General features: G+C 49.7%; 1 protein-coding gene across 1 annotated transcript in view; it reads left to right on the forward strand.

Moving 5' to 3' along the window:
* The first annotated feature begins 821 nt into the window (after positions 1 to 821).
* LOC138489497 (zinc finger protein 436-like) overlaps positions 822 to 12,801 on the forward strand; it is a 152,401-nt gene continuing 140,421 nt past the window's right edge. Inside the window, exon 1 of the mRNA XM_069617240.1 lies at positions 822 to 1,945. Within this exon, the coding sequence (XP_069473341.1) occupies positions 1,922 to 1,945 (24 nt within the window). The 5' untranslated portion in view covers positions 822 to 1,921. The remainder of the gene's footprint in view (positions 1,946 to 12,801) is intronic.

Genomic DNA, 12,801 nt, shown 5'->3' on the forward strand with positions numbered 1-12,801 from the left:
CAGAGCCTGGGCCGCTGTGTGCCCCCCACTCATCTGTCCATGGCGGGAGCGCCGCACAAAAGCGTGTGAGTTGAGAGCTATGCATGCCTATGGGGCCTGCCCGGTGGTCCAGGGCAGGCCCACAACAGTGGGCCTGTAATCTGCATATCTTGAGTGAAGCAGTACAGTAGCGGGCCTGTAATCTGCATATCTTCTGAACATATTCAACCAGATGTTTACGATACCCATACTTTAGCCAAGTTATGTTGCTACACAACTTTTATTAACCAATCTCAAAGTGAATAAAATACAGTATTGTACAGAAGTGTAAAAAGAAAATATATTTCAGGCCCGCATTATTTTGCAATCTGGGACTTCTAGTCTCCATGCAACACAATATTGTTGATCTAACACACTATGTCAGTGCTCTGTCTATGCATGTTTTTCTTGTGTTATGTTTCTTACTTTTGAGACCTTTCCACAACCTTTTAGGTGCACGCTTGTTTTTTCAGCTTATTTGGATGGGAGGTAGCTTGTTTTGGCCTTGTTTTGGAAGGGCATTCAGCTTATTTTTCCTTCCGATCTGGCAACACTGATGAACAAGACTCGAGGGCGGGGCCAAAGTGAGGCGAGGCTCCAGGGTTCAGGCTGTCACGTGCACAGGACGCTGGTCTCGTGATTCATGAGGCGCGCGTGCCGAGCCGGCAGGCCCAGTACACCGTGACGCAGGCACACACGTAGCCCCCCACGGATTGGAGGGACACCGTGACGCAGGCACACACGTCGCCCCCACGGATTGGAGGGACACCGTGACGCAGGCATTCACGCAGCCCCCACGGATTGGAGGGACTTCTTGAAGTTTGGGATGGGGAGTGCATTGGTGCAACGACTGCCCCGCTCCTGTGATATTGAACGTGCGTCTTTGCTTAGGCCGTTTTTCACCATGCTCTGAATATTTGTCCGCGGCACGCGCGAAGTGCTTGAGGACAATAAAGGCGCGTCACTAAGTCATCTGCGGCGCGGCCTCTCAATGGCTGTAGGAAGTCACGTGATACGGCTGGAAGCTTGTGGCCCGGAATCCCAGCCCCGTGAAAAATACTAGGACTGCGCATGCGCAGCAGAAAATACCGATCCAAAGCACATGCGCATTGTAGAAGCGGTGTCAGTGAGTGAGCATGCGCACTCGCTTTACGAACTCCAAGTGGAAGACTTGATTCTGACTTTTACATCACGGGGAAGATCTGCATCTTAGACAGTGGGGAGAACTGCAGCCAAGACCACTGGGGAGAACTGCATCCAATATCACTGGGGAGAAACCCACCCAAGATCACTGGGGAGAAATCCACCCAAGATCACTGGGGAGATCTGCATTCAAGATCACTGGGGAGAACTGCATCCAAGATCACTGGGGAGGAAACCACCCATGATCACTGGGGAAACTGCATCCTAGATCACTGGGGAGAAACCCACCCAAGAACACTGGGGAGAAATCCACCCAAGATAACTGGGGAGAAATCCACCCAAGATCACTGGGGAGAACTGCAGACAAGCTCACTGGGGAGAAATCCACCCAAGACCACTGGGGAGAACTGCATTCAAGATCACTGGGGAGAACTGCATCCAAGATCACTGGGGAGAAACCCACCCAAGATCACTAGGGATAATTGCATCCTAGGTCACTGGGGAGAAACCCACCCAAGATCACTGGGGAGAACTGCACCCTAGATCACTTGGGAGAAACCCACCCAAGATCACTGGGGAGAACTGCACCCAAGATCACTGGGGAGAAACCCACCCAAGATCACTGGGGAGAACTGCAGCCAAGCTCTCTGAGGAGAAGAGAATCCAAGATCACTGGGGAGAAATCCACCGAATCATCACTGGGGAGAAATTGAAATCCACTGAATCACTGCGGAGAAATCCACCTTATCACTGGGGAGACATGACTGAGCTGGGTTCATATGAGGTGAGTTGTCTCCAGTGTTGCTTTCTTGTGGACAGCCCAAAAAAAACATCACCACCACCACCTGCAACACAAAACCCAGACCCAGTTTCCCTCCCCCCCAACCCTAAAACACAAAACCCATCCCAGGCGAACTGCCTCCACACAGCACAACACAAAACCCAGACCCAGTGTCCCTCCTCCCCAACCCCAAAACACAAAACCCATCCCTGGCGAACTGCCTCCACACAGCACAACACAAAACCCAGACCCAGTGTCCCTCCTCCCCAACCCCAAAACACAAAACCCATCCCTGGCGAACTGCCTCCACACAGCACAACACAAAACCCAGACCCAGTGTCCCTCCTCCCCAACCCCAAAACACAAAACCCATCCCTGGCGAACTGCCTCCACACAGCACAACACAAAACCCAGACCCAGTGTCCCTCCTCCCCAACCCCAAAACACAAAACCCATCCCTGGCGAACTGCCTCCACACAGCACAACTCACAAACACCATGCTCCCCTTTTTCATGTGCAAAACGCTCACCCAGTCCTGTTTTTCCCTTTGATTGCTGGGACTTGTAGTTTTGTCCTTCCCAACATTTTAAAATAAAACTGGGCTTGATGACATTCTCATGCATGTCCTGAGAGATTTGGGAGATCTATAACCCGTTCCTGGTGTCCTGCCTCTCCACCTCTCACTGGCCCACAGGCCTCTATTTTAGTTAGATTCTCACACCTTCTTTCTTTCTGGGGTCCTGGTTTTCTCCATCCTTCGATTCTTGAGGATTTTACTTGGGGTGACAATCTGTCTAAGGCTGACAGTGTCCTGTTCTGACACTATTTCAGCCCATGATCACTCTCTGTGACCACTGACCCCTCTCATTCCAGAGGGCACTGGTTAGACCTGGTGCCACCTAGATAGGCTGATCTGTATTGTGTTGCTACCTCTTCCCTTCTCGCATGGCGGTGCATGTTCCTGTAGATAGTGAGTCTACCAGGAAGTGCTGCAGAGTAAAAGAGAAGTGTTATCCAGTGCTCAAAACATCTCTTCTTAGATCTTAATATCCCAGACAACCCAACCACATCCTGCACTGTACTTTTCAATGCATTGATTGATTTGTTATTTATGATGCGCCTATACACACATGTTTCAAGGCGCAATAAGGCAAGGAAGGGGGAACAGAGGAAGGACAAGACAACGATCTTACTAGGCTTTGTGCCACTGAGATCGTGCAAGTGTGCATACAAGAAGTGCAGGGGAGAGGGTACAGGGAGAAGTGCACCCAGAGCAGTAGGGCCCTGAGTCAAGTGATGGGGGACTGGGACTGCAAGGGGTAATCCCAGCCCGGTAGTGCAAGATTAGCCAGGAGGCAGTGCAAGTAGGCCCAGTTGGCAAGTGCAGGGGGACTGGTCAGGGGCAGGGGAGCTGGTGTCCTGAAAGACTCAGAAGACAACCAGGCAGCCAGTCAGCAGACGGAACAAGAGCAGCGGAAGGTTATCAGGGTAGAGAGAGAAAGAAGAGGAGAAAAGGTAGGCCTTGATTTTCCTGGACTTAAGGAGGTTTGGCTCAAGGCGGTAAGAGGGGGGATGCCATTCCACAGGGAGGCATCTGCAGAGGAGAGAGTTTTAACCCCAATCTCTTCTTGGAAAAGCGACCCAGCCACAGAGAGTTAGGGTAGACGAGCGAAGGGCTCTAGGAGGAAGGTACTTAGGAAGAGATAGTTGAAGGTAGTAAGCTCCACTGCCCCAAAAGCCTTGTGGACAATTCAGATGGTCTTAAACTTGATCCTTGCAGCCAGTGGGAGCCAGTGGAGGGATTTCAGGCCCGAAGAGGGCGAAGTGTAGAGGTAGGCAAACTGAGAAAGAGGCTGTTGCAGTAGTCCAGCCTAGCGAGAACCAGAGCTCTGGAGACAGTGAGCATGTGGGGTAAGGTGAGAAAAGGGAGAATACACTTAAGGAGGTACAGCTGGGAGGGCGCCTTCTTGACAAGCTCCGTGATGTGTGGAAAGAAGGAGAGTGTGAAGTCTAAAATCACTCCAATGTCTTTTTTCCTCACCAGAAGGTGATGGCAGAGGGCCCAAGGAGGGCAGCCAGTGTGAAAGGGGGAAAGCAGGAGCTGGGGTTCCAATAAGAAGGATCTCAGTCTTGCTGGCGTTGAGGCAGAGAACGTTAGAGGCGCCCATGACTGAATAGCAAATGGACAGTCAGGGATGAGCGAGGAGGAGGTGGCCGAGGGTAGCCTGAAAGAGCTGTAACAAGTTAGAGGTGGATGTAGAGATCTGTAAGGCCAAAGGGCAAGATAGATGTTGGAAGAGCCAGGGGGAGAGGCTATAGCCTTGGGGAACATCACCTGTAGATAGAGAGGTGGTGGAGAGGAAGGAACCAAGTTTGACCTGGGAGGGTCAGTCCAGGAGGAAGGAGGTCAGCCAAGCCAGAGCCTGATCGGTGCTGCCAAAGGTCTCAAAGAGACAGGTAATCAGGATGTTGTGGTTGACCGCGTCAAAAGCAGAGTAAAGATCGAGGAGAATGAGGACAGAGGGAGATCTAGAGTCGAGATTTGAGAGCAGATCTTCACGGGTGCTCAGGAGTGCAGTTTCCATGCCTCTGGCTGCTCTGAAGCCAGACTGATGGTCATGCAGACAACCAATAGATTCAGTGTGGAGGGATAGCTGGGAGATAGCCAACTTCTCCAGGAGTTTGCCCAGGGAAGGAGTGATAGAGATCAGACAATAGTTTGCCGGAATGGAGGGGTCGGCAGAAGGCTTTTTTAGTAGGGGGTGCACAAGGGAGTGCCTGAGAAGAGAGGGGAAGTGCCAGTGGCGAAGGAGTGATTACAGAAATCGTCCAAGGCTGGAGAGAGAGAACCACTGTTGTCCTGGAGGAGCAGGGGTTCTCCTGCTTTATTGAGACTTTAATCAAACTGACTTGTCTGGAAACCTCTTCAGGTGTTACAGGAGAAAACGGGGGGATAAGGAGAGGGGGGTAGCAAGGCAGGCCTGAGAGGGGTGGGGGGGAGAGAGCAGAAGTGATGGGCAGTGTGGACAGGATGTCCTGGGTTTTAATGGTGAAAGGAGAAGCCAGAGCCTGGGTGGGTGTAGAGGAGGAGGCCACTGCAGCAGGATTGGTCAGCTGCTTGCAGATTTGGAAAAGTTTGGCCGTGTTAGTTGAAACTGCAGAGATGCAGACTTGAATGTGGACCCTCTTCTTCTTAGAGAAGATGCAGTGTCTGTATTTGAAGCAGGCGGCAGGCCAGTCTGTCAGCGGGTGCACCTGAAGCTCCCCACTTCCGCTCAGAGTCGCACCAAGAGTTGCACTTTGTGGTGGGCTTCCAGCGGATCCTCATAACAGGGGCAAGGATATCCAAAGTGTTAGAGCTGGAGAGGTGAAGGTCGGAAAGGGATAGGCCGTCACTAATGGAAGTGGTAGAGGAGCTACAGAGGTGGGAGGAGGAGGTGGCAAAGGAGCCAGAGAGTTAGTGGATGGCAAGGGGGCCTGAGAGGAGGAGGATGACAGAGGTGGCAGAAGAGCCAGAGATGTAGTGGATGGCAAGGGAGCCAGAGCGATAGAAGGAGGAGGAGGCAGAGTAGGTAGAAGGAATAGCGGGAGAAGGAAGGAAGGAAGTTCATGAGGCGGGGCAGGCGCCTATCAAATAGTAGAAGAGTGGGCTGAGGGCCTTGGACCATGACAGTGCCATTTAGATGTACATTAATGATGACTCTGGAAGACTGAAAGGGGGCCATGAGGATCTCTCTCTGGGTGCCACCATTAATGGGAGAAGAGGAAGAAGGAAATAGAAGTGCAACCATATGAAGGGTTCATACGTAGGACGAAGGAACGACAAAAAGGATGTCAGTGAGCGTTTGTCTGGAAGAGGCACTGACATAGGTGTCAGCAATGGGAAGGCCTGGATTGGAGACCAGGTGTCCTCCTTGAGCTTCTTCCTTCCAGACATTGGGCCTCATCACGAGTTAGCCGGTAACGCCGGCGCTATTAGTGCCGGCGCTAATAGCCCTACTGCCAAACCCCCGGCGCTATTAGCGCCGGATCACGGGTTTGGCGGAAGGGTTATTGCCCTGTTATAGTCTATCGGGTGGGACAAACACTATTGAGACAGTTTTGAGACTCAAACAGTCTTTATTTATTTCTTTATAACAGAATTTCTTTGTCTGTAAAGTCCCCCTTTTCACCTTGGTATATGGGAAAAAGGAATTGTGTCCTTCTCAGGGTATCCTCTTTAAAGGGTAAGACAGCGTAGGTCTACTTGCCATGAACTCACCAGCAGAAAGTCTTAAAATAAACTCGGGAACACGGAGAATTCAGTCTTAGGTGTGACTCCCTCTCTCTCCTCCTCTGCGAATTCAGTTCTTTAGATGTTCAAAGGGATAATGCCTCCATGAGTCAGTTTCACTTCCCCCCCATTCCTCCAATAGTATTGCAAATCTTTGTGCGTTCAGTCTATAGGGTTAGTGCAGCTATTTGTTCTTCCCCTCCTTCCTGGCGTCACTTACTTGTCTTCACACATTATCGGTCAGCTGTGATGTCTATTTCAGCTCGCTATCGCCTTTGCCTCAGCCCTCGACTCCCTTCTTCCGCTGTATCACTTCTGTGCGAGACGCTTCCCAGGCCCCGCCTCTGACCAGGCCTCGTTCAGCTGCTCGGTTACTGGTAACGACGCGTTCTCTGGCCTTCCCTCTCCGGCCCTCCAGCGACGAGCCTCTCCACCTCGGACTCCTCCCACTCGTCGGAGGGGGCTAGGGAGAGACGCGGATCGTCGCTACGATCCCTCAGAGGCTTGTCATTCCGGCTCCGATGACTAACACGTAACTTTTGCTTACGTTACGAGTTCGGTCCTCCTTCTCATGCCACTCCGCCAACGGGCAGACAACCTCAATATCTCTCCTGGCACAACCGGTGCCGCCCGTCCCTTACGCACAACAGGTGCAATTCTAGACTTCGTGGCAAGTCTTTATCTTCTTACTTAATTTTAATAAGCCCATTCGTAGGCAAACTCCTCCTGCGCATTCCGTCCCTAGTTGAAAAACAAACAACACTAATGAACCGTCAGTATTAGAGAAACTGACCTTACCTCCCCTCCCCTCATTTCATTGGATTACAGTCCCTGTCACTCTAGTGTACACATCATCTTTGTGACATCATCCAGACATTCTATGCTTGCTGCTGTGATGCGGGTCCATCCCGGAGCTCCCTTCATTACAGACCCCTCCTTCCGGGCTCTTTCGTTTGGGAAGAGCAGGAATTCTGGATAAGAAATCGGCTTGTGCCATCTTCCTTCCAGGGCAATGAATAGTTTTGAAAGAATATGGTTGCAGGGACAAGAACCACCTTAAAACTCTAGGATTCGTATCCTTGTTCCTAGAGAGCCACACCAGGGGAGCATGATCTGTGACTAGAGTAAAGGGTCTTCCTAGCAAATAATATCTCAGAGCTTCTACTGCCCCTTTTACTGCCAAACACTCTTTCTCGATAGTCGCATATCCCAGCTCATGAGGCAACAGCTTCCGACTTATAAATAGAATGGGTATTTCCTTCTCTCCCTTATTCTGGAACAGAACAGCTCCTATTCCATAACCTGAGGCATTGGTATGTAAAAAAAAAAGGCATCTCAAAATCAGGACATTGTAGTATTGCCTCATTTGAGAGGGCATTCTTAAGTCCATTAAACGCTCTCTCTGTTTCCACAGATTTCCAATTTTTTTGGTTGACATTAGACATTTTCAACAGATCAGTTAAAGGGGCTGCAATAGTTGAGAAATGTGGGATAAAACGTCTGTAGTAGCCCACAAACCCTAGAAACGCTCTCACTTGTCTAGCGTTGGCAGGAAATTGTAAACGTTGTATTGCTTCTAATTTCTCTTGCTGCGGTTTAATTAAACCTTGTCCCACCACATAACCAAGATATTTTGTATAAAAGTTCGCTAGATGAGACTTCTTGGGGTTAATGTGTAAACCAGCATTTCGTAAAGTACTCAAAACAGCTTCTAGATGACTAAGATGACTTTGCCAATTCTGACTGTATACAATGATGTCATCTAAATATGCTCCAACGTAAGTTTCATGGCCTTTAATTAGGAAATTCATCAATCGTTGAAAGGTTGCTGGCGCTCCATGTAGGCCAAATGGTAACACAGTAAACTGGTATAGGCCAGTGGGTGCTGCAAAGGCCGTTTTCTCCTTATCTGCTGGATTCAGTGGGATTTGCCAATATCCTTTGGTCAAATCTATTGTCGTTAAGAACTTCGCCTTCCCTAGTCTCTCCAACAGTTCCTCGATCCGTGGCATGGGGTACGCATCAAATTTTGATATTTCATTAAGCTTTCCTAAAGTCCATACAAAATCTCGATGTACCATCCGGTTTAGGAACGAGGACCATCGGAGAACACCATTCGCTGTAAGAAGGCTCTATCACCCCCAATTTAAGCATCTCCTGTACTTCTTGATTCACAGACTGAACTCTAGCCTCGGGAATCCTGTATGGTCGAAGTCGCACCTTCTCTCCTGGGGCTGTTTGTATATGGTGACAGGTTAACTTCGTTCCTCCGGGTATTGATGAAAAGACCTCTGCGTATTGCCCTATTAATTCGGAAAGCTCCTTTTTCTGGCTTGCACTCAGATCTGGATTGATATTCAATGCTTCCTTCCCAACCTTCTCCCCCGTGGGTACGGAACATTCTTCTGTTGTTCCCTCCACATTTATCATTGCAATCATCGGTTCAGGCTCTATCCACTTCTTTAACATATTGATATGGTATGTCTGTAACTGAATCTTCCTTCCTGGCTGACGAACTCTATACGTTACCGGGCCGAGTACCTCCTCGATGATATATGGTCCTCTCCAAGAAGCAAGCATCTTGTTCTCAGAGGTAGGTAGGAGAACAAGTACCTGGTCCCCTACTTGGAAGCTTCTCATACGTGTTCTCTGATTGTAATAATGTTCTTGGTTGACTTGAGCTTGTAGGAGATGACTTTGTGCTACTGCTTGCAGCTTCTCCACCCTCTCTCTTAACTGCATGGCATACTCGGTAAGCGTGATTTCCTGGTTGGGTTGTGCTTCCCAAGTTTCTTTTAATATATCAAGAAGGGTTCTGACTGGTCTGCCAAATAACAGCTCAAATGGGGCAAACCCGGTGGAAGATTGTGGGGTATTTCGTAAGGTCATCAGGATCCAAGGTATCGGCCTATCCCAATTACGCTCTCCAGGTATCATGGTCTTCCTTAGCATTTGTTTTAGGGTATGGTTGTACCTTTCTACCAGCCCATCTGTTTGTGAGTGATATACTGCTGTTTTAATCTGGTTTATATGAAGAGTCTCACATACTTGCTTTAACACTGTAGACATAAAATTGGTACCTCTGTCAGTTATGATTTCCTTAGGAATACCGACCCTCGCAATAAAGGGCACCAGGACGTCACATATTTGTTGTGCATTAGTAGTGCGTAGGGGAAAAGCTTCGGGATATCGGGTAGCATAGTCCACAATCACTAATAAGTACTTATGACCCCTGCTCGTCGGGTCTAGTGGTCCGACTATATCCATCCCGATCCTATGAAAGGGTTCCAAAATTAGGGGCATAGTTTGCAGAGGTACTTTCTTAATGTTAGCCCTGTTCTTCTATTGACATTCCGGGCATTGCTGACAGAATCGTGCGACCTGACCAAACACTCCTGGCCAAAAGAACCTAGCCAGGATCTTTTGAGTGGTCTTCTCCACTCCGAGATGACCTTCGCCTATTTGCATGTGTGCGACTTCCAACACCGACCTAGTATATTTGCTGGGGACTAGGAGTTGTTGAATGGGTTCGTCATCATGGCCCTTGATAATTTGGTAATACAGCCCTTGATCTTTTATGAAGTAGGGACCTTTCTCGCCCTGTTTTTCTCCGACTGAAGCTCTAGCATGTCGCAATAAAGGGTCCATTTCTTGGGCTACTCGGAAACTGTCGCCTTGCTCTTCAATCCTCCAATCGACAGCAACCGGACACACATTTCTTGCAATCCATACGTTTTTCTCCTTCCGTTTCTCCAAGCGGCTCTTCCTAGCTCTATTTGAGGTTGGTTCGAGGTCTTGGTCATGAAAGGGTGCCTCTTTTAACCATCCCTGTTCAATTTTTTTGATAATGCGTGATAAGTCCGGCACATCAGATCCAACCAGTAGGGGCTCCGGGAGCACCGGCATCACAGCTGCTCGTATCCCCATCTCCTCCCCCGCAATCTTTAACTGTATTTTTTTGATTGGGTAACTCTTGACATCACCATGCACACAGCGAATCGGGACAGTCTCATTCGTTTCGGGCACACCACCTACCAGCTCCGGGTTGACGGCGGTCTGCATGCTGCCAGAATCAATCAGAACCCTGGTCGGACGTCCTTCTACTTCGGCATCACAGACATAAGGGTACGCTGGTTTCACCCCGGCGTTTTCCTCCACCTGGCTGTCCTCCTTGAGTGTCTCAAGTACCCCTACATCCATCGGCTCCGACTTGATCCTCTTCGGACACAACCGAGCTAGGTGCCCCCATTCTGCACACTCAAAACATTGTGGGCCTCGAGTGTTAAGAATAGGAGGTCTGGACATAGTTGTCGATGGGAAGCCTTCGCTGGGAGGGCGTAGCTTTTGATTCTCCCAGTCTGGTTTTCGGATCATTGCATTCGGCCATCTTGAGTTGTTAGAGGGTTTAGGGCCACTTCCTGACGAGCTGGATACCCCTTTCTGAGTAGCTGGATACGATAACAGCTTTCCCTGGGCGGCCTTTTGATAAGCGGAGGCGATATTCACTGCCTCGACCAGGGTGGGTCATGATGTTGCCGGACCCATCGCTGAATTGGGAGAGGAAGCGCCTCTAAGAATTGCTCTAACACTATTCTTTCTGATATCTCGTGGACTGTAGATGCAATCATTTGTCTCCTAATTCCTTCACCCGATAGTATAGTTGCCTGGGTGTTTCTTCAGGCAGTAATCGGACCTCCCGAAATTTGATTCTGTATGCTTCCTCATCATGACCAAGCCTCTCCAGAACAGCACGCTTCATATCACCATACGAGGTGTCTCCCGCCGGGTTCGCTGCCTGGTACGCACTCTGCATCTCCCCACGAATAGGGGGGCGATGTAATGACTCCATCTTTCTGCAGGCCATTGTGCGTTCCGAGCGACCCTCTCGAAGTTTACGAAAAAGTGTGCTGGATCTTCTCCCGGCGTGTACTTTTGTAGTACGGAAGTAGGTACTTGTGGATGGTTTCTCATGCTTGTCGTCTCTATCAATTGTGCCTGATGTAGCTGTATGGCCTGCTGGAATGATTGTCGATCAGCCTGCGCTTGTTGTGCCTGTAATTGAAGAGCCTGTTGGAGTAACTGTTGGCCTTCGGCAAGGGACTTTATTAGCTCTTCCATGGTGTTCCAGTCTATCCCACCGCTGCCACCAAATGCTATAGTCTATCGGGTGGGGCAAACACTATTGAGACAGTTTTGAGACTCAAACAGTCTTTATTTATTTCTTTATAACGGAATTTCTTTGTCTGTAAAGTCCCCCTTTTCACCTTGGTATATGGGAAAAAGGAATTGTGTCCTTCTCAGTGTATCCTCTTTAAAGGGTAAGACAGCATAGGTCTACTTGCCATGAACTCACCAGCAGAAAGTCTTAAAATAAACTCGGGAACACAGAGAATTCAGTCTTAGGTGTGACTCCCTCTCTCTCCTCCTCTGCGAATTCAGTTCTTTAGATGTTCAAAGGGATAATGCCTCCATGAGTCAGTTTCACTTCCCCCCATTCCTCCAATAGTATCGCAAATCTTTGTGCGTTCAGTCTATAGGGTTAGTGCAGCTATTTGTTCTTCCCCTCCTTCCTGGCGTCACTTACTTGTCTTCACACATTATCGGTCAGCTGTGATGTCTATTTCAGCTCGCTATCCCCTTTGCCTCAGCCCTCGACTCCCTTCTTCCGCTGTATCGCTTCTGTGCGCGACGCTTCCCAGGCCCCGCCTCTGACCAGGCCTCAATCAGCTGCTCGGTTACGGGTAGCGACGCGTTCTCTGGCCTTCCCTCTCCGGCCCTCCAGCGACGAGCCTCTCCACCTCGGACTCCTCCCACTTGTCGGAGGGGGCTAGGGATCCCTCAGAGGCTTGTCATTCCGGCTCCGATGACAAACACGTAACTTTTGCTTACGTTACGAGTTCGGTCCTCCTTCTCATGCCACTCCGCCAACGGGCAGACGGCCTCAATATCTCTCCTGGCACAACCGGTCCAACTCCATAAGGCACAACAGGTGCCGCCCGTCCCTTACGCACAACAGGTGCAATTCTAGACTTCGTGGCAAGTCTTTATCTTCTTACTTAATTTTAATAAGCCCATTCGTAGGCAAACTCCTCCTCCGCATTCCGTCCCTAGTTGAAAAACAAACAACACTAATCAACCGTCAGTATTAGAGAAACTGACCTTACCTCCCCTCCCCTCATTTCATTGGATTACAGTCCCTGTTACTCTAGTGTACACATCATCTTTGTGACATCATCCAGACATTCTATGCTTGCTGCTGTGATGCGGGTCCATCCCGGAGCTCCCTTCATTACATGCCCATTCCCCATTGAGCCCATTTGGGAATTCCTCATTCCCCATTGGGCCCAATGGGGAAAATTTGCGCTATTACCGCCGGCGGATTTCCCGCCGGCGGTAATCGTGCCGAAAATTGGCAATTTTGCCACGGATTTCCCCCCAGCTCAGAGCTGGGGGAAAATCCGCCAAAGCCATGATCTGGCGGACCCTTAAATGCAGCGGTAATAGCGCTACCGCCGCATTTAAGGGTTACCCCCAGACTCGTGATGTGGCCCATTGTTAGAAGAGAAGGATAGGATAGAAAAGCAGT

This window comes from Ambystoma mexicanum, chromosome 9, assembly GCF_040938575.1.
Source record: "Ambystoma mexicanum isolate Mex_15411 chromosome 9, UKY_AmexF1_1, whole genome shotgun sequence".
Lineage (NCBI taxonomy): Eukaryota > Metazoa > Chordata > Amphibia > Caudata > Ambystomatidae > Ambystoma > Ambystoma mexicanum.